The 26943-nt window shown below is 42.6% G+C and overlaps 1 protein-coding gene across 1 annotated transcript; it reads left to right on the forward strand.

Moving 5' to 3' along the window:
- Positions 1-584: 584 nt before the first annotated feature.
- LOC121547459 (X-ray repair cross-complementing protein 5-like) lies at positions 585-26929 on the forward strand. Its single transcript, XM_041858767.2, has 13 exons — positions 585-715; positions 1058-1176; positions 1270-1382; positions 1643-1784; positions 2059-2310; positions 3570-3756; positions 4690-4876; positions 5032-5200; positions 5396-5557; positions 5642-5771; positions 18549-18649; positions 26217-26333; positions 26511-26929. The coding sequence occupies exons 2-13, from the start codon at positions 1104-1106 to the stop codon at positions 26708-26710; spliced, it is 1833 nt and encodes a 610-aa protein (XP_041714701.1). The 5' UTR covers positions 585-715; positions 1058-1103; the 3' UTR covers positions 26711-26929.
- Positions 26930-26943: the final 14 nt, after the last annotated feature.

Consider the following 26943-nt stretch of genomic DNA (forward strand, 5'->3'; position numbering starts at 1 on the left):
GCAAAGCAGGAAGTAAAAGCTAGAGTAAAAGCAGGATGTGTACCCATCAATCTGTGCTGTGATTTGTTGAATCAACTCAACTGACAATACAAAAAGTACATTCCATTGCATGAGCCACATCAGTTAGCATCATTTGAATGAACATTACCATGGAAATGATTGTATCACAATACCAGGCATCCATTGCGAGTGTACACATGAGTTTACCAGTGAAATTGCCAGGGATAGAGGTTCCAAGCCTGTTCTATTCATAATATTTATATGGCCTATACATATTTCTATGGCCTATACATACAGTTTAGAAACCAGCCAATTAATGGATAGAGTGGGACTGGGACCTACATCATCATCTGATAACATATTATGAAATGAGTCACACAGGCCACAAGCAAGAATCCATACAATTGAGAAATCTTGTGTTTATTCAAGTGAGTTTTACAATTGATATGACAATTATTTAGACAATATACAGTATGTTTCATAAATGCACAATCCATGCCTCTCCACCTAAATCCCACAGTAGATGGCGCTACTCAATTTTAGCTTTACATGAACCCACCAACATATTTGTCAACATATAAAAAGTGCTGCGCGTTCACGTGACAACGGACCACGCGGCTATGCTATGATCACATCTGCATCAAGATAGAACAACGCTTGTTGCTAGCTATTCTAATCCGAAACACATTTCTAACACCACACACTCGGTCGCAAGGTATGCTTTATTTTAGCAGCAAATGTTAAATGAAAATGTATTGTTATTTTATGGCGATAAATGTCTGCTAGCCAAAATACAGTTACCCGCCAGAAAGTAGTTGAGCATTGAGGCCGACGTCATCATGATCTGCCTTCCAAAACAAATCAGTCTTCAACAATATATATGCTATTAGTTACCTGATCAGAGTCCCTCTCTCTCTCTCTCGCTGTGTGTGTGTGTGTGTGTGTGTGTGTGTGTGTGTGTGTGTGTGTGTGTGTGTGTGTGTGTGTGTGTGTGTGTGTGTGTGTGTGTGTGTGTGTGTGTGTGAGAGAGAGAGAGAGAGAGAGATGTCATTTTCAGGGCTCCAGCAGAGCCTTCTAGTGCATGTGTAGCCTAGTTGAGGACAATGGCAGAGTGGAACGCCTACTACCAGAATGAGGATGAAGATGTGGACGGAGAGGAAGGGGATGAGTCTGGAGGTAGGACAAACATTGATGGCGATTGAATGGATCAATACTGAATAGTATGGAGTTTAGCATATGTTGTAATGTAAATGCAATCCCTCTGCCCAGTGAACTATAAGAGCACAGGGCGTGACAGCCTGGTGTTTCTGGTGGATGCTTCCAAGGAGATGTTCATCAAGGGGGAGGATGGAGAGCCCTCACCGTTCGACATGACCATGCAGGTAGATCTCGTTCTCTTGGGCTGTCTCAAACTCGCTCTGCTTTCCCTTACAGTTTCCTGTCCTTTCTTCACCCCCTTCCCTGCCTATCTCTCTTTCTCTCACTATCTCAGACATGATCAATATTACTGAACTCTCAGCACCATGAAAAGTGACATGACCCATGGCTCTTTCCCACTCCTTCTCTCTTTAACTCTCTGTGGTCCTACTTAGCCCTCTGACAGTGTTGTAATGTATTGTATCGTGTTACTCTCCCTCCCCAGTGTGTCCACAGCGTGTATACCACTAAGATCATCAGCAGTGACAAGGACCTGGTGGCTCTAGTGTTCTATGGGACAGAACAGAGCAAGAACCCCAGGAACAGTTTCAAGCATGTCTATGTCTACCATGACCTGGACTCGCCTGGTATGTCTCCCTGGCCTGCAGTTTCTGTGTATGTTCTGAAAGGGTCTTGGAGTCTTCTGGAAGCCAAATACATTTTTGTTATTATGCTCTCTGTGTATCTCTATTTCCAATCTGCTTGTCTTTACTCTTCTTCCTCCCCTATCTCTCTGTCTATCCACCTCTTATCTCCACCTATCTCTCCATCCCTCTTTTGTCCTCTGTCCTGTTCCATATCCCTTCATCCCTTTCCTTCCATCTCTCTCATTCTCTCTCTCTCCCGGCCTCACTCCTCTAGGTGCCCGTCGGGTGCAGGATGTGGACGGGCTGCGTGGGGAGAACGGTGCCCAGGTGGCAGATGAGACCATGGGCTGTGGGAAGACCAACCTGGGCGAGGCCCTGTGGTGCTGCTCCAACCTCTACAGCGACTTCAAGTTGCGGCTCTCCCACAAGCGCCTCATGATCTTTACCTGCCGAGACATGCCACACAGGGGCGACAGCGAGCACGACCGCCAGGCCCGCACCAAGGCCAGTGACCTCAAAGAGACTGGTGGGTCTGGAGAAAGGGGACGGGCAGTTGTCAAAGATAGAACACACATACACTACCGTTCAAAAGTTTGGGGTCACTTTGAAATGTCCTTGTTTTCGAAAGAAAAGCAATTTTGTTGTCCATTAAAATAACATCAAATTGATCAGAAATACAGTGTAGACATGGTTAATGTTGTAAATGGCTATTGTAGCTGGAAACACCAGTCTAAACGTCAACAGTGAAGAGGCGACTCCAGGATGCTGACCTTCTAGGCAGAGTTGCAAAGAAAAAGCCATATCTCAAACTGGCCAATAAAAATAAAAGATTAAGATGGGCAGTCTGAGATATGGCTTTTACTTTGCAACTCTGCCTACAAGGTCAGCATCCCGGAGTCGCCTCTTCACTGTTGACGTTGAGACTGGTGTTTTGCCTGTACTATTTAATGAAACTGCCAGTTGAGGACCTGTGAGGTGTCTGTTTCTCAAACTAGACACTCTAATGTATTTGTCCTCTTAGTTGTGCACCGGGGCCTCCCACTCCTCTTTCTATTCTGGTTAGAGCCAGTTTGCGCTGTTCTGTGAAGGGAGTAGTACACAGCGTTGTACGAGATCTTCAGTTTCTTGGCAATTTCTCGCATGGAATAGCCTTCATTTCTCAGAACAAGAATAGACTGATGAGTTTCAGAAGAAAGTTATTTGTTTCTGGCCATTTTGAGCCTGTAATCGAACCCACAATTGCTGATGCTCCAGATACTCAACTAGTCTCAAGAAGGCCAGTATTGCTTCTTTAATCAGCACAACAGTTTTCAGCTGTGCTAACATAATTGCAAAAGGGTTTTCTAATGATCAATTAGCCTTTTAAAATGATAAACTTGGATTAGAAAACACAACGTGCCATTGGAACACAGGACTGATGGTTGCTGATAATGGGCCTCTGTACGCCTATGTAGATATTCCATTAAAAATCAGCAGTTTCCAGCTACAATAGCCATTTACAACATTAACAATGTCTACACTGTATTTCTGATCAATTTGATGTTATTTTAATGGACAAAAAAATTGCTTTTCTTTCGAAAACAAGGACATTTCTAAGTGATCCCAAACTTTTGAACGGTAGTGTAGTTGTATCTCTATGGCAGTTGGCCTTGATGTCACTGGGTTGTAGGTGGAGGGGTTTGAAAAGTGGTCTGAAATACATCTTGGTCCTGCAGATGTTTAGTTTATCACTAGAAGTGTATGATCAATGATCTCTCTCACTCTCTCTCTGTCACTCACTCACAGGTGTGGTGATAGACCTGATGCATCTGATGAAGCCAGGTGGGTTCGACGTCTCGCTCTTCTTCTGCGACGTAGTGAGCCCCCCCGAGGATGAGGCTGAGCTGGGCCTGCAGATGGAGCCTTGTGGTAAACTGGAGGACCTCCAGAAGAGGGTCCGAGCCAAGGAGATCAAGAAGAGATCCATGGCAAGGTGACAAGCACAGCCTAGCACTGTTTCCCCCACCATTGTATAGGCAGGGCGCTGTGTTCTGATAGGACATGTTTAGATGTTTCAATCGTTGAATAACATTTCTCCCTACTAAGGGTGTGAACGTTTAACTGAAATTGGGATCGTTAACGTTTCGAAATCTCTAAACAAAAAACGCTGTATAAAAAAACATCTCTCACAAAATTTCAGTAGCAGTGCAGTTATCACAAAACTACCACTAACAGCTCCCGGTCATCATAAAGGGAAACAAATACCTAATGCAACAATGCTGTAACATTACTAGGGGGAGATAAGCATCTTTCAAATGATTTGCCACAGATAGAAAGCGCTCCGCACTTCATCGTCGTTAACAGTTGGAAAAATGTCAGAGAGTGAGACGGAAGCGACAGCATCTAAGTCCTATATGGCAATACTTTGAGAAGGTGGTGAAATGCAAACTGCGAGGTGGAATTGAGCTACAGTGGCAGTACAGGTTCAATGCTTAGCCGTCTGAAAGGGAGGTACCCAACAACAGACATTAGACAGGCTCTTCACATGAAAGAAGTGTGATAAGGGACGGCGTGAGAAAGTCACAGTGCTGATTACAGAAATTATTGCAGTTGATATGCAGCCATTGTCAATGGTAGAGGTTGTCGGCTTCAGTGCCCTGATGGCATATCTAGGACCAGACTACAAGATGTCATGTCGAAAAACCATTGACGGCCCGGATGGAGAAATTGTACAATGATTGCTCTGCAAGTACAGAGCGCAAGCTCTCAAACACCATACGTGGCGTTAACAGATTGTTGGACGTCTATGAACACGCTGTCATACATCACTGCAATGAGCCATCACATTGATGAGAAGTGGCACATGTTGTCACATCCCTACTGACAGCGCCCTGGTTGCTGATGAGTCCTCTCCTCTGAGTCTCAGGTTGAATCTGTGTCTGGGGGAAGGGATGAACGTGGCGGTGGGTGTGTACATCACGGCCCGACAGGCCAGGAAGCCTAATGCTATCAAGCTCTACAGAGACAACAACGAGCCCGTCCTCACCAAGACACGCCTCTACCACACACAGACGGGCAGCCTGCTGCTCCCCAGCGACACCAAGAGGGCCCAGGTAACTAAGTTGGAATCTCAAATCGAACCACTTTTGTGAAAAAAAATGTGTATAGCAATTATCGAAAGTGTATCAAAGTATAAGTTCATACTTCTCATTCTGTCAGGGTCATTTCAGTCTAGAGGTGATTTGTGGTTGTGTGTTTGTCTGTGTAGGTTTATGCAAGCAAGCAGATCGTGATGGAGAAAGACGAGGTGGATGTGATAAAGAAGTTTTCAAACCCGGGTCTGGATCTGATTGGGTTCAAGCCCATGGAGCGTCTCAAACTGCACCACCACCTCAGATCTGCTGTCTTCATCTACCCAGAGGAGGAGATGGTCACAGGTGTGTTTGTGTGCATCCTCCATCAACACTGAACCTTTCACTATGATGGGAAGAGAGACTGTGACAGTTGAATACATAACTGCCCGTCAAAATGTTATCCGGGGAGAGTCAACCCATGTTCCCCATCTCAGTTCCATTATCTTTTGAGTTCCAACTTTAACCCCTTTCTCACTCTGTCCTGTTTTTCCATCCCAGGGAGTGCCTGTGTGTTTACAGCGTTGCTGCGCAGGTGTAGTGAGAGGAACGTGTTCGCTCTGTGTAAATACACACGGATCCGTAACTCTCCCCCACGCTTCTTAGCCCTGGTGCCCCAGAGAGAGGAGGTGGATGAGGGCCAGGCCCAGATTGCGGCTCCAGGTACAGTCATTGGGTCCCACTGCAGCCGGGGTCTTGTGCCCCACACACATTCAGACTAATTGTAGTGATGTGTATTTGTCTCAGGCTTCCATGGCATCTTCCTGCCCTACGCGGATGACATCCGTACCCTGGACGCTCCTCAGCTCCCCACCGCCTCCGACGCCCAGGTGGAAAAGATGAAGGAGATAGTACACAAGCTACGTTTCAAATACAAGTACGGCCCTTTCATTACAGTGAATGATAAAAACATCACAGCTGTCTGCACAGATTATTTCCATACCAGGATTTGCATTTTGAAAAAGTAAAAGCATAAAACATAACAGTGACAGCACAGTAGAAAACTAGGGGAGCACTAATGTAAATTTCCTATGACCTGAATGAGTCTTGAGATTCCCACTTACTCCTGTGCATTCAGAAATAATTCAGACCCCTTGACTTTTTCCACATTTTGTTACGTTACAGCCTTATTCTAAAATTGATTAAATAGTTTTCCCCCTCATCAATCTACACACAATACCCCATAATGGGAAAACAGGTTTTTAGAAATGTTTGCAAATAATTTTATTTTACAAAAATGAAATATCACAGTTACATAAGTATTCAGACCCTTTACTCAGTATTTGTTGAAGCACCGTTGGCAGTGATTACAGCCTCGAGTCTTGGGTATGACGCTACAATCTTGGCACACCTGTATTTGGGGAGTTTCTCCCATTCTTCTCTGCAGATCCTCTCAAGCTCTGTCAGGTTGGATGGGGAGCGTCGCTGCACAGCTATTTTCAGGTTTCTCCAGAGATGTTTGATCAGGTTCAAGTCTGGGCTCTGGCTGGGCCACTCAAGGACATTCAGAGACTTGTCCCGAAGCCCTTCCTGCGTTGTCTTGGCTGTGTGCTTAGGGTCATTGACCTGTTGGAAGGTGAACCTTAGCCCTGGTCTGAGGTCCTGAGCGCTCTGGAGCAGGTTTTCATCAAGGATCTCTCTGTACTTTGCTCCGTTCATCTTTCCCTCGATCCTGACTAGTCTCTCAGTCCCTGCCACTGAAAAACATCCCCACAGCATGATGCTGCCACCACCATGCTTCACCGTAGGGATGGTGCCAGGTTTCCTCCAGACATGACGCTTGGCATTCAGGCCAAAGAGTTAAATCTTGGTTTCATCAGACCAGATAATTTTGTTTCTCATGGTCTGAGAGTCCTTTAGGTGCCTTTTGGCAAAACTCCAAACGGGCTGTCATGTGCCTTTTACTGAGGAGTGGCTTTCATCTGGCCACTCTACCATAAAGGCCTGATTTGGTGGAGTGCTGCATAGATGGTTGACCTTCTGGAAGGTTCTCCCCTCCACAGAGGAACTCTGGAGCTCTGTCAGAGTGACCATCAGGTTCTTGGTCACCTCCCTGACCAAGGCCCTTCTCCCCGGATTGCTCAGTTTGGCCGGGCGGCCAGCTCTAGGAAGAGTCTTGGTGGTTCCAAACTACTTCCATTTAAGAATGGTGGAGGCCACTTTGTTCTTGGGGACCTTCAATGCTACATAAATGTTTTGGTACCCTTCCCCAGATCTGTGCCTCGATACAATCCTGTCTCTGATCTCTACGGACAATTCCTTCGACCTCATGGTTTGGTTTTTGCTCTGACATGTACTGTCAACTGTGGGACCTTATATAGACAGGTATGTGCCTTTCCAAATCATGTCCAATCAATTGAATTTAGCACAGGTGGACTCCAATCAGAAAAAAACATTCAAGATGGCAGACTGAACACAGCAGTGCAGATCACCTCAAGATGAAAACGTAACTGTCAATATCTGTAAGTTATACTTAATATTAGCACTTCACATACTGGTGGGTAATAACCTTCAATCTGGACAACAACACAAAACAAATCATAAGGCTAGAGAAATGTATCGACAAATATTACGAAAACAAGCAACACCCAAACATGACGGAGAGTAAACAAGAAGAACCAATCTCCAAAAGAAAACGCGACTCCTCGACAGACACAGACGACAATGGAGAAAGAAACAAACAAGCTAAAAGGGATTGAAACGGACGTTAATGAACTTAAAAAGGAGAACATCTTTCTGAGAGAAGCCTTACTTGACATACAGTGAGGGGGGAAAAGTATTTGATCCCCTGCTGATTTTGTACGTTTGACCACTTACAAAGATATGATCAGTCCATAATTTTAATGGTAGGTTTATTTGAACAGTGAGAGACAGAATAACAACAAAAAAATCCAGAAAAAAACGCATGTCAAAAATGTTATAAATTGATTTGCATTTTAATGAGGGAAATAAGTATTTGACCCCCTCTCAATCAGAAAGATTTCTGGCTCCCAGGTGTCTTTTATACAGGTAACGAGCTGAGATTAGGAGCACACTCTTAAAGGGAGTGCTCCTAATCTCAGTTTGTTACCTGTATAAAAGACACCTGTCCACAGAAGCAATCAATCAGATTCCAAACTCTCCACCATGGCCAAGATCAAAGAGCTCTCCAAGGATGTCAGGGACAAGATTGTAGACCTACACAAGGCTGGAATGGGCTACAAGACCATCGCCAAGCAGCTTGGTGAGAAGGTGACAACAGTTGGTGCGATTATTCGCAAATGGAAGAAACACAAAATAACTGTCAATCTCCCTCGGCCTGGGGCTCCATGCAAGATCTCACCTCGTGGAGTTGCAATGATCATGAGAACGGTGAGGAATCAGTCCAGAACTACACGGGAGGATCTTGTCAATGATCTCAAGGCAGCTGGGACCATAGTCACCAAGAAAACAATTGTAAACACACTACGCCGTGAAGGACTGAAATCCTGCAGCGCCCGCAAGGTCCCCCTGCTCAAGAAAGCACATATACAGTGCCGTCTGAAGTTTGCCAGTGAACATCTGAATGATTCAGAGGAGAACTGGGTGAAAGTGTTGTGGTCAGATGAGACCAAAATCGAGCTCTTTGACATCAACTCAACTCGCCGTGTTTGGAGGAGGAGGAATGCTGCCTATGACCCCAAGAACACCATCCCCACCGTCAAACATGGAGGTGGAAACATTATGCTTTGCGGGTGTTTTTCTGCGAAGGGGACAGGACAACTTCACGGCCTCAAAGGGACGATGGACGGGGCCATGTACCGTCAAATCTTGGGTGAGAACCTCCTTCCCTCAGCCAGGGCATTGAAAATGGGTTGTGGATGGGTATTCCAGCATGACAATGACCCAAAACACACGGCCAAGGCAACAAAGGAGTGGCTCAAGAAGAAGCACATTAAGATCCTAGAGTGGCCTAGCCAGTCTCCAGACCTTAATCCCATAGAAAATCTGTGGAGGGAGCTGAATGTTCGAGTTGCCAAACGTCAGCCTCAACCTTAATGACTTTGAGAAGATCTGCAAAGAGGAGTGGGACAAAATCCCTCCTGAGATGTGTGCAAACCTGGTGGCCAACTACAAGAAACGTCTGACCTCTGTGATTGCCAACAAGGGTTTTGCCACTAAGTCATGTTTTGCAGAGGGGTCAAATACTTATTTCCCTCATTCAAATGCAAATCAATTTATAACATTTTTGACATGCGTTTTTCTGGATTTTTTTGTTGTTATTCTGTCTCTCACTGTTCAAATAAACCTACCATTAAAATTATAGACTGATCATGTCTTTGTCAGTGGGCAAACAGAAATATATTTCTCCCATGGGCAAAGAAATTCAAAAGGGGTGATGATATTAATTAATAGTAATTTTGATCCGAATGTGCAAATTGTCCAAACAGATCCTCAAGGTAGATGGATGATTTTAAATATGTTATTGGACCTAACTGCATGTAGGCGCTCGAGTCTGGAAGGCGCGGAGACTCGGGGCAGGAGGGGAGGGTTGTGGGTTCCAAAGTCGCTCTGGATAGCGTCTGCTAAATGACTAAAATGTAAATGTAATAAACAGATATGGCTCATTAACCTATACTGTCCAAATAATGATGATCCACGCTTCTTTGAAAATATATATAATAATTGATCAATCCTATGAGCAATACAAGACTCTATTATTATGGTGGGAGACTATAATACGGTTTTAAATACCTCTAGGGACCGTAAAGGACTTAAGGAAATCACAAATGTCATGGATATATTGGAACTAGTGAATATATGGAGGCTTAAATATCCTGACCTAGTAAGATATACATGGCGGAGGCTCAATCAAGCTAGTCGTCTTGATTACTTTCTTATGTAATTCTCTCTGGCAGCAAAAGTTTTAAAAAAAGTGTTGATAGGGGACAGAATGCGGTCGGACCATCACATACAGTGGGGAAAAAAAGTATTTAGTCAGCCACCAATTGTGCAAGTTCTCCCACTTAAAAAGATGAGAGAGGCCTGTAATTTTCATAATAGGTACACGTACACTATGACAAACAAATTGAGAAAATAAAATCCAGAAAATCACATTGTAGGATTTTTAATGAATTTCTTTGCAAATTATGGTGGAAAATAAGTATTTGGTCACCTACAAACAAGCAAGATTTCTGGCTCTCACAGACCTGTAACTTATTCTTTAAGAGGCTCCTCTGTCCTCCACTCGTTACCTGTATTAATGGCACCTGTTTGAACTTGTTATCAGTATAAAAGACACCTGTCCACAACCTCAAATAGTCACACTCCAAACTCCACTATGGCCAAGACCAAAGAGCTGTCAAAGGACACCAGAAACAAAATTGTAGACCTGCACCAGGCTGGGAAGACTGAATCAGCAATAGGTAAGCAGCTTGGTTTGAAGAAATCAACTGTGGGAGCAATTATTAGGAAATGGAAGACATACAAGACCACTGATAATCTCCCTCGATCTGGGGCTCCACGCAAGATCTCACCCCGTGGGGTCAAAATGATCACAAGAACGGTGAGCAAAAATCCCAGAACCACACGGGGGGACCTAGTGAATGACCTGCAGAGAGCTGGGACCAAAGTAACAAAGCCTACCATCAGTAACACACTACGCCGCCAGGGACTCAAATCCTGCAGTGCCAGACGTGTCCCCCTGCTTAAGCCAGTACATGTCCAGGCCCGTCTGAAGTTTGCTAGAGTGCATTTGGATGATCCAGAAGAGGATTGGGAGAATATCATATGGTCAGATGAAACCAAAATAGAACTTTTTGGTAAAAACTCAACTCGTCGTGTTTGGAGGACAAAGAATGCTGAGTTGCATCCAAAGAACACCACACCTACTGTGAAGCATGGGGGTGGAAACATCATGCTTTGGGGCTGTTTTTCTGCAAAGGGACCAGGACGACTGATCCGTGTAAAGGAAAGAATGAATGGGGCCATGTATCGTGAGATTTTGAGTGAAAACCTCCTTCCATCAGCAAGGGCATTGAAGATGAAACGTGGCTGGGTCTTTCAGCATGACAATGATCCCAAACACACCGCCCGGGCAACGAAGGAGTGGCTTCGTAAGAAGCATTTCAAGGTCCTGGAGTGGCCTAGCCAGTCTCCAGATCTCAACCCCATAGAAAATCTTTGGAGGGAGTTGAAAGTCTGTGTTGCCCAGCGACAGCCCCAAAACATCACTGCTCTAGAGGAGATCTGCATGGAGGAATGGGCCAAAGTACCAGCAACAGTGTGTGAAAACCTTGTGAAGACTTACAGAAAACGTTTGACCTGTGTCATTTTGTCTGTCATAGTTGACGTGTACCTATGATGAAAATTACAGGCCTCTCTCATCTTTTTAAGTGGGAAAACTTGCACAATTGGTGGCTGACTAAATACTTTTTTTCCCCCACTGTATCCCTCGGCAACTAAAAGTGTTATGTGAGGTTCTGTTCCTGGTATATCAAACCAGGTCTGTATGATATCAGATCGTGGACCATCTTGTGCTTCCATTGCTGACCCTTGTTTCCTTATTACAAAATATTGCGATCTCATGGAAGCCGGTTTACCTCATGCCTTCCTTAACCATAGTTGTTCTAGCAAATGATTTTGATATGGATCATATTGCAGTGTACAATGATTTCATTTCTGGAACATGAGCCCTGATACATTTTCCCCACTTCTTTAATACCTCTTGTACTAGTGATTCTATGTTCCCTATCCAGTAATTCTGTTGTTTTGTCTGTAGCCATCATCATCTGTGGACGTACACCTTCCTGATCTATTACTAGTCCCTCTGATGTGCATTTAATTTGGATGCCCATTCTACACAGTTTATGAAACTTTTTGAGAACTTATTGAGAAACTTTTGTTATTGACCAAATACTTATTTTCCACCATAATTTGCAAATAAATTCATTAAAAATCCTACAATGTGATTTTCTGGATTTTTTTCTCATTTTGTCTGTCATAGTTGATGTGTACCTATGATGAAAATTACAGGCCTCTCATCTTTTTAAGTGGGAGAACTTGCACAATTGGTGGCTGACTAAATACTTTTTTTCCCCACTGTACCAGTGGAGGTATACCAATTATTTTTTTTATATACTCAGAGGACCGTTATTAGCATGTTTGAACCACTCCTATATAAATGGTAGATTATCAGACACTCAACAAGAAGGTCTGATATCATTATTACTGAAACAGGATCCAAGTGGTAAATATAAAGATCCAGTCAATGGGAAAAAAAATTGAGGCCTCTTACACAATGGAAACAGGATGCACCTGAGCTCAATTTCGAGTCTCATAGCAAAGGGTCTGAATACTTATGTAAATAAGGTATTTCTGTTTTACTTTTTTAATACATTTGCAAAAATTTATAAAAAAATGTTTTTGCTTTGTCATTATGGGGTATTGTGTGTAGATTGCTAAGGATTTGTATTTATTTAATCCATTTTAGAATAAGGCTGTAAAGTAACAAAATGTGGAAAAAGTCAAGGGGTCTGGATGCTTTCTGAAGGCACTGTACATCTATACATACATACAGTGCCTTGGGAAAGTATTCATCCCCCTTGGCATTTTTCCTATTTTGTTGCATTACAACCTGTAATTTAAAAGGATTTTTATTTGGATTTCATGTAATGGACATACACAATAGTCCAAATTGGTGAAGTGAAATTAAAAAAAATAACTTGTTTAAAAAAATAAAATTAAAAAAATAACGAAAAAGTGGTACGTGCATATGTATTCACCCCCTTTGGTATGAAGCCCCTAAATAAGATCTGGTGCAACCAATTACCTCGAGAAGTCACACAATTAGTTAAATAAAGTCCACTTGTGTGCAATCTAAGTGTCACATGATCTCAGTATATATACACCTGTTCTGAAAGGCCCCAGAGTCTGCAACACCACTAAGCAAGGGGCACCACCAAGCAAGCGGCACCATGAAGACCAAGGAGCGCTTCAAACAGGTCAGGGACAATGTTGTGGAGAAGTACAGATCAGGGTTGGGTTATAAAAAAATATCAGAAACTTTGAAAATCCCACGGAGCACCATTAAATCCATTATTAAAAAAATGGAAAGAATATGGCACCACAACAAACCTGCCAAGAGAGGGCCACCCACCAAAACTCACGGACCAGGCAAGGAGGGCATTAATCAGAGAGACAACAAAGAGACCAAATATATCCCTGAAGGAGCTGCAAAGCTCCACAGCGGAGATTGGAGTATCTGTCCATAGGACCACTTTAAGCCGTACACTCCACAGAGCTGGGCTTTACGGAAGAGTGGCCAGAGAAAAGCCATTGCTTAAAGAAAAAAATAAGCAAACACGTTTGGTGTTCGCCAAAAGGCATGTGGGAGACTCCCCAAACATATGGAAGAAGGTACTCTGGTCAGATGAGACTAAAATTGAGCTTTTTGGCCATCAAGGAAAACGTTATGTCTGGCACAAACCCAACACCTCTCATCACCCCGAGAACACCATCCCCACAGTGAAGCATGGTGGTGGCAGCAGCATCATGCTGTGGGGATGTTTTTCATCGGCAGGGACTGGAAACTGGTCAGAATTGAAGGAATGATGGATGGCGCTAAATACAGGGAAATTCTTGAGGGAAACCTGTTTCAGTCTTCCAGAGATTTGAGACTGGGACGGAGGTTCACCTTCCAGCAGGGAAGACCCTAAGCATACTGCTAAAGCAACACTTGAGTGGTTTAAGGGGAAACATTTAAATGTCTTGGAATGGCCTAGTCAAAGCCCAGACTTCAATCCAATTGAGAATCTGTGGTATGACTTAAAGATTGCTGTACACCAGCGGAACCCATCCAACTTGAAGGAGCTGGAGCAGTTTTGCCTTGAAGAATGGACAACAATCCCAGTGGCTAGATGTGCCAAGCTTATAGAGACATACCCCAAGAGACTTGCAGCTGTAATTGCTGCAAAAGGTTTTCAGTTTTTTTGTCTTATTTGTTGTTTGTTTCACAATAAAAAATATTTTGCATCTTCAAAGTGGTAGGCATGTTGTGTAAATGAAATGATACAAACCCCTAAAAAATCCATTTTAATTCCAGGTTGTAAGACGACAAAATAGGAAAAATGCCAAGGGGGGTGAATACTTTCGCAAGCCACTGTATGTATGGATGGATGTATATTTGTGTGTGTACAGTACTAGTCAAAAGTTTAGACACACCTACTCATTCAAGGGGTTTTCTTTATTTTTACTATTTTCTAAATTGTAGAATAATAGTGAAGAAATCAAAACTATGAAATAACACGTAGTAACCAAAAAAAATTTAAACAAATTTGAGATTCTTCAAAGTAGCCACGCTTTGTCTTGATGACAGCTTTGCACACTCTTGGCATTCTCTCAACCAGCTTCATGAGGAATGCTGCTTTTCCTTCACTCTGCAGTCCCTCTCATCCCAAAACATCTCAATTGGGTTGAGGACGGGTGATTGTGGAGGCCAGGTCATCTGATGCAGCACACCATCACTCTCCTTCTTGGTCAAATAGCCCTTACACAGCCTGGAGGTGTGTTTTGGGTCATTGTCCTGTTGAAAAACAAATGATAGTCCCACTAAGCACAAACCAGATGGGATGGCGTATCGCTGCAGAATGCTGTGGTAGACATGCTGGTTAAGTGTGCCTTAAATTCTAAATAAATCACACAGTGTCACCAGCAGAGCACCATCACACCTCCTCCTCCATGCTTCATGGTGGGAACCACACATGCGGAGATCATCCCTTCACCAACTCTGCGTCTCACAAAGCCCCAAGCAAGTCTCTTCTTCTTATTGGTGTCCTTTTATTAGTGGTTTCTTTGCAGCAATTCGACCATGAAGGCCTGATTCAAACAGTCTCCTCTGAACAGTTGATGTTGAGATGTGTGTTACTTGAACTTTGTGAAGCATTTATTTGGGCTGCAATCTGAGGTGCAGTTAACTCTAATGAACTTATCCTCTGCAGCAGAGGTAACTCTGGGTCTTCCTTTCCTGTGGCGGTCCTCATGAGAGCCAGTTTCATCATAGCGCTTGATGGTTTTTGCGACTGTACTTGAAGAATCTTTCAAAGTTCTTCCATTTTTCCGGATTGACTGACCTTCATGTCTTAAAGTAATGATGGACTGTCGTTTTTCTTTGCTTATTTGAGCTGTTCTTGCCATAATATGGACTTGGTCTTTTACCAAATAGGGCTATCTTCTGTATACTACCCTTACCTTGTCACAACACAACTGATTTGCTCAAATGCATTAAGAAGGAAATAAATTCCACAAATTAACTTTTAACAAGGCACACCTGTAAATTTAAATGCATTCCAGGTGACTACCTCATCAAGATGGTTGAGAGAATGCCAAGAGTGTGCAAAGCTGTCATCAAGGCAAAGGGTGGCTACTTTGAAGAATCTCAAATGTAAAATATATTTGTATTTGTTTAACTCTTTTTTTGGTACTACATGATTCCATATGTGTTTTTTCATAGTTTTGATGTCTTGACTATTATTCTACAATGTAGAAAATAGTAAAAATTAAGAAAATCCCTGGAATTAGTAGGTGTGTCCAAACCTTTGACTGGTACTGTATGTGTGTGTATATATGGAATTTTTTGGTCCATTTTAAAATAACATCAAATTGATCAGAAATACAGTGTAGACATTGTTAATGTTGTACAGAGGCCCATTATCAGCAACCATCAGTCCTGTGTTCCAATGGCACATTGTGTTTGCTAATCCATGTTTATCATTTTAAAAGGCTAATTGATCATTAGAAAACCCTTTTGCAATTATGTTAGCACAGCTGAAAACTGTTGTGCTGATTTAAAGAAGCAATACAACTGGCCTTCTTGAGACTAGTTGAGTCTCTGGAGCATCAGCAATTGTGGGTTCGATTACAGAATCAAAATGTCCAGAAACAAATAACTTTCTTCTGAAACTCGTCAGTCTATTCTTGTTCTGAGAAATGAAGGCTATTCCATGCGAGAAATCGCCAAGAAACTAAAGATCTCGTACAACACTGTGTACTACTCCCTTCACAGAACAGCGCAAACTGGCTCTAACCAGAATAGAAAGAGTGGGAGGCCCCGGTGCACAACTGAGCAAGAGGACAAATACAGTTGAAGTCGGAAGTTTACATACACTTAGGTTGGAGTCATTTAAACTTGTTTTTCAACCACTCCACAAATGTCTTCTTAACAAACTATAGTTTTGGCAAGTCGGTTAGGACAGCTACTTTGTGCATGACACAAGTAATTTTTCCAACAATTGTTTACAGACAGATTATTTCACTTATAATTCACTGTATCACAATTCCAGTGGTTCAGAAGTTGACTGTGCCTTTAAACAGCTTGGAAAATTCCAGAAAATGATGTCATGGCTTTAGAAGCTTCTGATAGGCTAATTTACATAATTTGAGTCACTTGGAAGTGTACCTGTGGATATATTTCAAGGCCTACCTTCAAACGCAGTGCCTCTTTGCTTGACATCATGGGAAAATAGAAGAAATCAGGCAAGCACTCCAGAAAACAAATTGTAGACAAGTCTTGTTCATCCTTGGGAGCAAATTCCAAACGCCTGAAGGTACCACGTTCATCTGTACAAAAAATAGTACGCAAGTATAAACACCATGGGACCACAGAGCCGTCATACCGCTCAGGAAGGAGACACGTTCTGTCTCCTAGAGATGCATGTACTTTGGTGCGAAAAGTGCAAATCAATCCCAGAACAACAGCAAAGGACCTTGTGAAGATGCCGGAGGAAACAGGTACAAAAGTATCTATATCCACAGTAAAACAAGTCCTATGTCGACGTAACCTGATAGGCCGCTCAGCAAGGAAGAAGCCACTGCTCCAAAACCGCCATAAAAAAGCCAGACTACGGTTTGCAACTGCACATGGGGACAAAGATCGTACTTTTTGGAGAAATGTCCTCTGGTCTGATGAAACAAAAATAGAGGAAAAAGATGGTGCTTGCAAGCCAAAGAACACCATCCCAACCGTGAAGCACGGGGGTGGCAGCATCATGCTGTGGGGGTGCTTTGCTGCAGGAGGGACTGGTGCACTTCACAAAATAGATGGCATCATGAAGGAAAATTATGTGGATATGTTGAAGCAACATCGCAAGACATCAGTCAGGAAGTTAAAGCTTGGTCGCAAAATGGGTCTTCCAAATGGACAATGACCCCAAGCATACTTCCAAAGTTGTGGCAAAATGGCTTAAGGACAACAAAGTCAAGGTATTGGAGCTGCCATCACAAAGCCCTGACCTCAATCCTATAGAAAATGTGTGGGCAGAACTGAAAAAGCGTGTGCGAGCAAGGAAGCCTACAACCCTGACTCAGTTACACCAGCTCTGTCAGGAGGAATGGGCCAAAATTCACCCAACTTATTGTGGGAAGCTTGTGGAAGGCTCCCTGAAACATTTGACCCAAGTTACACAATTTAAAGGCCATGCTACCAAATACTAATTGAGTGTATGTAAACTTCTGACCCACTGGGAATGTGATGAAATAAATAAAAGCTGAAATAAATCCTTCTCATGCTCAGTTGATAGAGCATGGCGTTTGCAACGCCAGGGTTGTGGATTCGATTCCCACGGGGGTCCAGTTTGAAAAAATAAAAAAATAAATGTATGCACTCTGGATAAGAGCGTCTGCTAAATGACTAAAATGTAAAATTATTCAGACATTTCACATTCTTAAAATAAAGTGGTGATCCTAACTGACCTAAAACAGGGACTTTTTACTAGGATTAAATGTCAGGAATTCTGAAAAACTGAGTTTAAATCTATATGGCTAAGGTGTATGTAAACTTCCGACTTCAACTGTACAATAGACTGTCTAGTTTGAGAAACAGACGCCTCACAGGTCCTCAACTGGCAGCTTCATTAAATGGTACCCGCAAAACACCAGTCTCAACGTCAACAGTGAAGAGGCGACTCCGGGATGCTGACCTTCTAGGCAGAGTTGCAAAGAAAAAGCCATATCTCAGACTGCCCATCTTAATCTTTTATTTTTATTGGCCAGTCTGAGATATGGCTTTTTCTTTGCAACTCTGCCTAGAAGGTCAGCATCCTGGAGTTGCCTCTTCACTGTTGACATTGAGACTGGTGTTTCCAGCTACAATTGCCTATTTACTACATTAACAATGTCTACACTGTATTTCTGATCAATTTGATGTTATTTTAATGGACCAAAAAAATGATTTTTGTGACCCCAAACTTTTGTATGTATGTGTGTGTGTGTGTGTGTGTGTGTGTATTGTATATATATATATATATATATATATATATATATATATATATATATATATATATATATATATATATATATATACAATCTATCTGCAATATTAAAGCTGATATACCCCCTAAAAAAAAACTACAACTAAAATGTCTCAACGATGATCAATGGAAACAGGATGCACCTGAGCTCAATTTCGAGTCTCATAGCAAAGGGTCGTAATACTTATTTCATTAAGGTATTTCTGTATACATTTGCAAAAATAAATAAACTGTTTTCACTTTGTCATTATGGGGTATTGTGTGTAGATTGATGATGGGGAAAAAGTATTTAATCCACTTTAGATTATAAGGCTGTAACGTAACAAAATGTGGAAAGGGGAAGGGGTCTGAATACTTTCCTAATGCACTGTATGGCTCTTCCTGTGTTCCAGGAGTGATTCCTTTGAGAACCCAGTCCTCCAGCAGCACTACAGGAACCTGGAAGCCTTGGCTCTAGATCTCATGGCCCCGGAGCACATAGAGGACCACACCAGTAATACACGCACACCCCACATGCTAGCTAGTTCTACCCAGAGCCATATATATATATATATATATATATATATATATATATATACACAGTGAGGGAAGAAAGTATTTGATCCCCTGCTGATTTTGTACGTTTGCCCATTGACAAATAAATAATCAGTCTATAAATTTTATGGTAGGTTTATTTGAACAGTGAGAGACAGAATAACAGCAACAAAATCCAGAAAAATGCATGTCAAAAATTTTATAACTTGATTTGCATTTGAATGAGGGAAATAAGTATTTGACCCCTCTGCAAAACATGACTTACTACTTGGTGGCAAAACCCTTGTTGGCAATCACAGAGGTCAGACGTTTCTTGTAGTTGGCCACCAGGTTTGCACACATCTCAGGAGGGATTCTGTCCCACTCCTCTTTGCAGATCTTCTCCAAGTCATTAAGGTTTCGAGGCTGACGTTTGGCAACTCGAACCTTAAGCTCCCTCCACAGATTTTCTATGGGATTAAGGTCTGGAGACTGGCTAGGCCACTCCAGGACCTTAATGTGCTTCTTCTTGAGCCACTCCTTTGTTGCCTTGGCCGTGTGTTTTGGGTCATTGTCATGCTGGAATACCCATCCACGACCCATTTTCAATGCCCTGGCTGAGGGAAGGAGGTTCTCACCCAAGATTTGACGGTACATGGCCCCGTCCATCGTCCCTTTGATGCCGTGAAGTTGTCCTGTCCCCTTAGCAGAAAAACACCCCCAAAGCATAATGTTTCCACCTCCATGTTTGACGGTGGGGATGGTGTTCTTGGGGTCATAGGCAGCATTCCTCCTCCTCCAAACACGGCGAGTTGAGTTGATGACAAAGAGCTCCATTTTGGTCTCATCTGACCACAACACTTTCACCCAGTTCTCCTCTGAATCATTCAGATGTTCATTGGCAAACTTCAGACGGGCCTGTACATGTGCTTTCTTGAGCAGGGGGACCTTGCGGGCGCTGCAGGATTTCAGTCCTTCACGGCGTAGTGTGTTACCAATTGTTTTCTTGGTGACTATGGTCCCAGCTGCCTTGAGATCGTTGACAAGATCCTCTCGTGTAGTTCTGGGCTGATTCCTCACCGTTCTCATGATCATTGCAACTCCACGAGGTGAGATCTTGCATGGAGCCCCAGGCCGAGGGAGATTGACAGTTATTTTGTGTTTCTTCCATTTGCGAATAATAGCACCAACTGTTGTCACCTTCTCACCAAGCTGCTTGGCGATGGTCTTGTAGCCCATTCCAGCCTTGTGTAGGTCTACAATCTTGTCCCTGACATCCTTGGAGAGCTCTTTGGTCTTGGCCATGGTGGAGAGTTTGGAATCTGATTGATTGATTGCTTCTGTGGAAAGGTCAAATACTTATTTCCCTCATTAAAATGCAAATCAATTTATAACATTTTTGACATGCGTTTTTCTGGATTTTTTTTTTGTTATTCTGTCTCTCACTGTTAAAATAAACCTACCATTAAAATTATAGACTGATCATTTCTTTGTCAGTGGGAAAACGTACAAAATCAGCAGGGGATCAAATACTTTTTTCCCTCACTGTATATATAGAGTGTTCGGCCAGGTTTTAGAAAAGCTGCCATGTTTGCGCCTTTATTCTCGAAATGTTGGTGATGTAACAATACTAGAGTGCCTACGACAATTCCCTGTGAAATGACCCACTGTAAACAAGCAAAACAGCAGCAGACTTAACAGACTGTTTATTGATATGGGATGATGTGTATCCAAGTCTGTACAGTGTTGCGGTTAGGGTTGTAAAGGGAGTGTACGTATATTACTAGAAACTGTCAAAGTGTACTAGTAAACTACCAGAATTGTGAAATATTTCAACGATTTTATGTAATCTATCACAAGACATCTAGTGGCTTTATTGGGTACTTCAGATTATCACAGGTGTTTGTAATAATCTCTGGCCCTCTGTGTTGCCTTATCACATGTACAATATATTAAGTAATTTAATAAGATGATTTTTAAATAAATACAAAATTGTGAAAAAAGTAAATACATTGAACAAAAATATAAACGCAACTATTTCAACGATTTTACTGCGTTACAGTTCATATAAGGAAATCAGTCAATTTCAATACATTCATTAGGCCCTAATCTATGGATTTCACATGACTGGGAATACAGATATGCTTCTATTTGTCACAGATACCTTAAAGGTAGGGCGTGGATCAGAAAACCAGTCATTATCTGGTGTGACCACCATTTGCCTCATGCAGCGCAACAGATCTCATTCGCATAGAGTTGATCAGGCTGTTGATTGTGGCCTGTGGAATGTTGTCCCACTCCTCTTAAATGGCTGTGCGGAGTTGCTAGATATTGGCAGGAACTGGAACACGCTGTCGTACACGTTGATCCAGAGCATCCCAAACATGCTCAATGGGTGACATCTGGTGAGTATACAGGCCATGGAAGAAGAGGGACATTTTCAGCTACCAGGAATTGTGTACAGATCCTTGCCACATAGGGCCGTGCATTATCATGCTGAAACATGAGGTGATGGTGGCGGATGAATGGCACAACAATGGGCCTGAGGACAAAGCTCCGTTGTCCGTAGCTTATGCCTTCCTATACCATAACCCCACCGCCACCATTGGGCACTCTGTTCACAACTTTGACATCAACAAACCCCTCGCCCATCCGACACCGTACTTCCTCTCTGCCATCTGCCCGGTAAAGTTGAAACTGGAATTAATCTGCGAAGCGCACAGCGTGCCATTGGCCATCGAAGGTGAGCATTTTCACACTGAAGTCGGTTACAATGCCGAACTGCAGTTAGGTCAAGACCCTGTTGAGGACGACGAGCATGCAGATGAGCTTCCCTGAGACGGTTTCTGACAGTTTGTGCAGAAATTATTTGGTTGTGCAAACCCACAGTTTCATCAGCTGTCCGGGTGGCTGGTCTCAGATGATCCTGCAGGTGAAGAAGCCAGATGTTGAGGTCCTGGGTTGGCATGGTTACATGTGGTCTGCGGTTGTGAGGCCAGTTGGACGTACTGCCAAATTCTTGATATGCCACACCTGTCAGGTGGACGGATTATCTTGGTAAAGGAGAAATGCTCACTAACAGGGATGTAAACAAATTTGTCCACAAGATTTGAGAGAAATACGCTTTTTGTGCATATGGAAAATGTATGGGATCTTTTATTTCAGCTCATGAAACATGGGACCAACACTTTACATGTTGCGGTTATATTTTTGTTCAGTATAGTTGGAAGAGTTGCAGAGTTAATTTTAAATAATGTTGTTGATTGGATGCTTTTTTCATTAATTAGGCTATTTTCTCTTGAACCATATGGTCTATCTACTAGAAACTCATGGACAATATGGACACAGTTATAATAAATTAACACTATACACTGAGTGTAAAAGACATGAACACCTGCTCTTTCCATGATATGGACTGACTAGGTGAATGTAAATCCACTTCAATCAGTGTAGATGAAGGGGAGGAAACAGGTTAAAGAATACTTTTTAAGCCTTGAGACATGGATTGTGTATGTGTGCCAGTCAGAGGGTGAATGGGCAAGACAAAAGATTTAAGTGCCTTTGAACGGGATATGGTAGTAGGTACCAGGTGCACCGGTTTGTGTCAAGAACTGCAATGCTGCAGGTTTTTCAGGCTCAACAGTTTCCCATGTGTATCAAGAATGGTCCACCATCCAAAGGACACCCAGCCAACTTGACACAACTGTGGGAAGCATTGGAGTCAACATGGGCCAGCATCCCTGTGGAACGCTTTCGACACCTTGTAGAGTCCATGTCCGGACGAATTGAAGCTGTTCTGAGTGCAAAAGAGTGGGGTGCAACTCGATATTAGTAAGGTGTTCTTGTTTTGTACACTCAGTGTATATGAATACATTTTGTTACAGTTATGCAAGTATAAATTACCAAAGTTACGATAAATTGCCATGGATTTTCTGTTAATTACTGAAGATTCCGGTAACTTACGAGGAGCTTTGCCACCTTAGTTGTGGTGTTGACAAATTGCATATCTGCACTGGACATCTTCATAGCTTCTGAAAACTATCAGAAATAAACAGCACAACGCAGAAGCGTCAATTATCACTTAGCAACGGCTATGGAGGAGAAAGTGGCACTCGGAATGTTAAAAAAGAAACTGCATTGGCCCATTTCTCGCCATCTCTCTCCATATATACAGTATCAGTCAAAAGTTTGGACACACCTACTCATTCCAGAGATTTTCTTTATTTTTACTATTTTCTACATTGTAGAATAATAGTGAAGACATCAAAACTATGAAATAACATATGGAATCATGTAGTAACCCAAAAAGTGTTAAAGAAATCAAAATACAGTGGGGGGGAAAAAAGTATTTAGTCAGCCACCAATTGTGCAAGTTCTCCCACTTAAAAAGATGAGAGAGGCCTGTAATTTTCATCATAGGTACACGTCAACTATGACAGACACAATGAGAAAAAAAATCCAGAAAATCAAATTGTAGGATTTTTTATGAATTTATTTGCAAATTATGGTGGAAAATAAGTATTTGGTCAATAACAAAAGTTTCTCAATACTTTGTTATATACCCTTTGTTGGCAATGACACAGGTCAAACGTTTTCTGTAAGTCTTCACAAGGTTTTCACACACTGTTGCTGGTATTTTGGCCCATTCCTCCATGCAGATCTCCTCTAGAGCAGTGATGTTTTGGGGCTGTCGCTGGGCAACACGGACTTTCAACTCCCTCCAAAGATTTTCTATGGGGTTAAGATCTGGAGACTGGCTAGGCCACTCCAGGACCTTGAAATGCTTCTTACGAAGCCACTCCTTCGTTGCCCCGGGCGGTGTGTTTGGGATCATTGTCATGCTGAAAGACCCAGCCACGTTTCATCTTCAATGCCCTTGCTGATGGAAGGAGATTTTCACTCAAAATCTCACGATACATGGCCCCATTCATTCTTTCCTTTACACGGATCAGTCGTCCTGGTCCCTTTGCAGAAAAACAGCCCCAAAGCATGATGTTTCCACCCCCATGCTTCACAGTAGGTATGGTGTTCTTTGGATGCAACTCAGCATTATTTGTCCTCCAAACACGATGAGTTGAGTTTTTACCAAAAAGTTATATTTTGGTTTCATCTGACCATATGACATTCTCCCAATCCTCTTCTGGATCATCCAAATGCACTCTAGCAAACTTCAGACGGGCCTGGACATGTACTGGCTTAAGCAGGGGGACACGTCTGGCACTGCAGGATTTGAGTCCCTGGCAGCGTAGTGTGTTACTGATGGTAGGCTTTGTTACTTTGGTCCCAGCTCTCTGCAGGTCATTCACTAGGTCCCCCCGTGTGGTTCTGGGATTTTTGCTCACCGTTCTTGTGATCATTTTGACCCCGCGGGGTGAGATCTTGCATGGAGCCCCAGATCGAGGGAGATTATCAGTGGTCTTGTATGTCTTCCATTTCCTAATAATTGCTCCCACTGTTGATTTCTTCAAACCAAGCTGCTTACCTATTGCAGATTCAGTCTTCCCAGCCTGGTGCAGGTCTACAATTTTGTTTCTGGTGTCCTTTGACAGCTCTTTGGTCTTGGCCATAGTGGAGTTTGGAGTGTGACTGTTTGAGGTTGTGGACAGGTGTCTTTTATACTGATAACAAGTTCAAACAGGTGCCATTAATACAGGTAACGAGTGGAGGACAGAGGAGCCTCTTAAATAAGAAGTTACAGGTCTGTGAGAGCCAGAAATCTTGCTTGTTTGTAGGTGACCAAATACTTAATTTCCACCATAATTTGCAAATAAATTCATTAAAAATCCTACAATGTGATTTTCTGGATTTTTTTTCCTCAATTTGTCTGTCATAGTTGACGTGTACCTATGATGAATATTACAGGCCTCTCTCATCTTTTTAAGTGGGAGAACTTGCACAATTGGTGGCTGACTAAATACTTTTTTCCCCCACTGTATATTTGAGATTTGAGATTCTTCAAATAGCCACCCTTTGCCTTGATGACAGCTTTACACACTCTTGGCATTATCTCAACCAGCTTCATGAGGTAGTCATTTGGAATGCATTTCAATTAACAGGTGTGCCTTGTTAAAAGTTAAATTGTGGAATTTCTTTCCTTCTTAATGCATTTGAGCAAATCAGTTGTGTTGTGACAAGGTAATGGTGGTATACAGAAGATAGCCCTATTTGGTAAAAGACCAAGTCCATATTATGGCAAGAACAGCTCAAATAAGCAAAGAGAAATGACAGTCCATCATTACTTTAAGACATGAAGGTCAGTCAATCCGGAAAAATTGAAGAACTTTGAAAGATTCTTCAAGTGCAGTCGCAAAAACCATCAAGCGCTATGATGAAACTGGCTATCATGAGGACCGCCACAGGAAAGGAAGACCCAGAGTTAACTCTGCTGCAGAGAATAAGTTCATTAGAGTTTCCAACCTCAGAAATTGCAGCCCAAATAAATGCTTCACAGAGGTCAAGTAACAGACACATTTCAACATCAACTGTTCAGAAGAGACTGCGGGAATCAGGCCTTCATGGTCGAATTGCTGCAAAGAAACCACTACTGAAGGACACCAATAAGAAGAAGGGACTTGCTTGGGCCAAGAAACATGAGCAATGGACATTAGACCGGTGGAAATCTGTCCTTTGGTCTGATGAGTCCAAATTTGAGATTTTTGGTTCCAACCGCTGTGTCTGTGTGAGACGCAGAGTAGGTGAACGGATTATCTCCGCATGTGTGGTTCCCACCGTGAAGAATGGAGGAGGAGGTGTGGGGGTGATTTGCTGGTGACACTGTCAGTGATTTATTTATAATTCAAGGCACACTTAACCAGCATGGCTCCCACAGCATTCTGCAGCAATACGCCATCCCATCTGGTTTGCGCTCAGTGGGACTATCATTTGTTTTTCAACAGGACAATGACCCAACACACCTCCAGGCTGTGTAAGGGCTATTTGACCAAGAAGGAGAGTGATGGTATGCTGCATCAGATGACCTGGCCTCCACAATCACCCGACCTCAACCCAATTGAGATGGTTCGGGATGAGTTGGACCGCAGAGTGAAGGAAAAGCAGCCATCAAGTGCTCAGCATATGTGGGACCTTCTTCAAGACTGTTGGAAAAGCATTCCAGGTGAACTGGTTGAGAGAATGCCAAGAGTGTGCAAAGCTGTCATCAAGGCAAAGGGTGGCTACTTTGAAGAATCTCAAATATAAAATATACTTTGATTTGTTTAACACTTTATTGGTTACTACATGATTCCAAATGTGTTATTTCATAGTTTTGATGTCTTCACTATTATTCTATAATGTAGAAAATAGTAAAAATAAAGAAAAACCCTTGAATGAGTAGGTGTGTCCAAACTTTTGACTGGTACTGTATACATATATATATGTGCCTTTGGTGCTACCTATACACAAAAATACTGAAATACTGAAGACATAATCTTTTAGCAGTGTTCATACTCACTTTTTCTTGTCCATTCTCTGTTTGTTCTCTCTCTCTCTCTCTCTCTCTCTCTCTCTCTCTCTCTCTCTCTCTACCTCTCTACCTCCCTCTCCCTCAGTGCCCAAGGTGAAGATGATGGACCAGCGTCTTGGTTCCCTGGCTCAGGAGTTCAAAGATCTGGTGTACCCTGCTGACTACAACCCAGAGGGCAAGACTGCACCCAAACGCAAACCAGGTGAGAAATCTATGATCTACATTTGTGAGATATTGTTCACTTGCTATGTGTCCCATAGGAGAGATTTACACTTGCGTCTAGCAAATGGGGTAACAAACAGTATAGTCACTGGCAGCAGGAGCTGTCTCACTGTTGAAATACTGGTTGTTGTAACATCCTTGCCCTGTGTGTGTTCAGCTGAGGAAGCAGGTGGAGCAGGGAAGAAGCCTAAGGTGGAGATGTCTGAGGACGAGCTGAGGGGTCACTTACAGAAAGGCACCCTGGGTAAGCTGACGGTGCCCGTGCTAAAGGACGCCTGTAAGCAGTTTGGGGTGAAGGTCACAGGGACCAAGAAACAGGAGCTAATAGATGCCTTGAAGGCACAGCTCACAAAATGAGGCGTAGATGTCAATATACTGTATGTTTCTGTCGATATTCTGGTCAGAGGCACTTGGGAGCAGGATTATTGATCTGTCTTTGCTTTGGGGTTCCATTTTAAGGTTTCTAGCCTGAGATATCTAGTTTTTCATTTACGTTGCTACTAAGAAGGTTTTTTCATGATCTTTACATATTTTAAACTTTGTAATAAAAAATGAAGGGTAGTTGCTTCAAGTTAACTTGTGTCTGCAGT

This window comes from Coregonus clupeaformis, chromosome 31, assembly GCF_020615455.1.
Source record: "Coregonus clupeaformis isolate EN_2021a chromosome 31, ASM2061545v1, whole genome shotgun sequence".
NCBI classification, from domain to species: domain Eukaryota; kingdom Metazoa; phylum Chordata; class Actinopteri; order Salmoniformes; family Salmonidae; genus Coregonus; species Coregonus clupeaformis.

Coding starts and splice junctions, on each gene's coding strand:
- LOC121547459 (XM_041858767.2), top strand. CDS start 1,104: ATGGCAGAGTGGAACGCCTACTACCAGAATGAGGATGAAGATGTGGAC. Junction 4,877..5,031: donor GCGACACCAAGAGGGCCCAG/GTAACTAAGTTG, acceptor TTGTCTGTGTAG/GTTTATGCAAGCAAGCAGAT. Junction 18,650..26,216: donor GCACATAGAGGACCACACCA/GTAATACACGCA, acceptor CCTCTCCCTCAG/TGCCCAAGGTGAAGATGATG.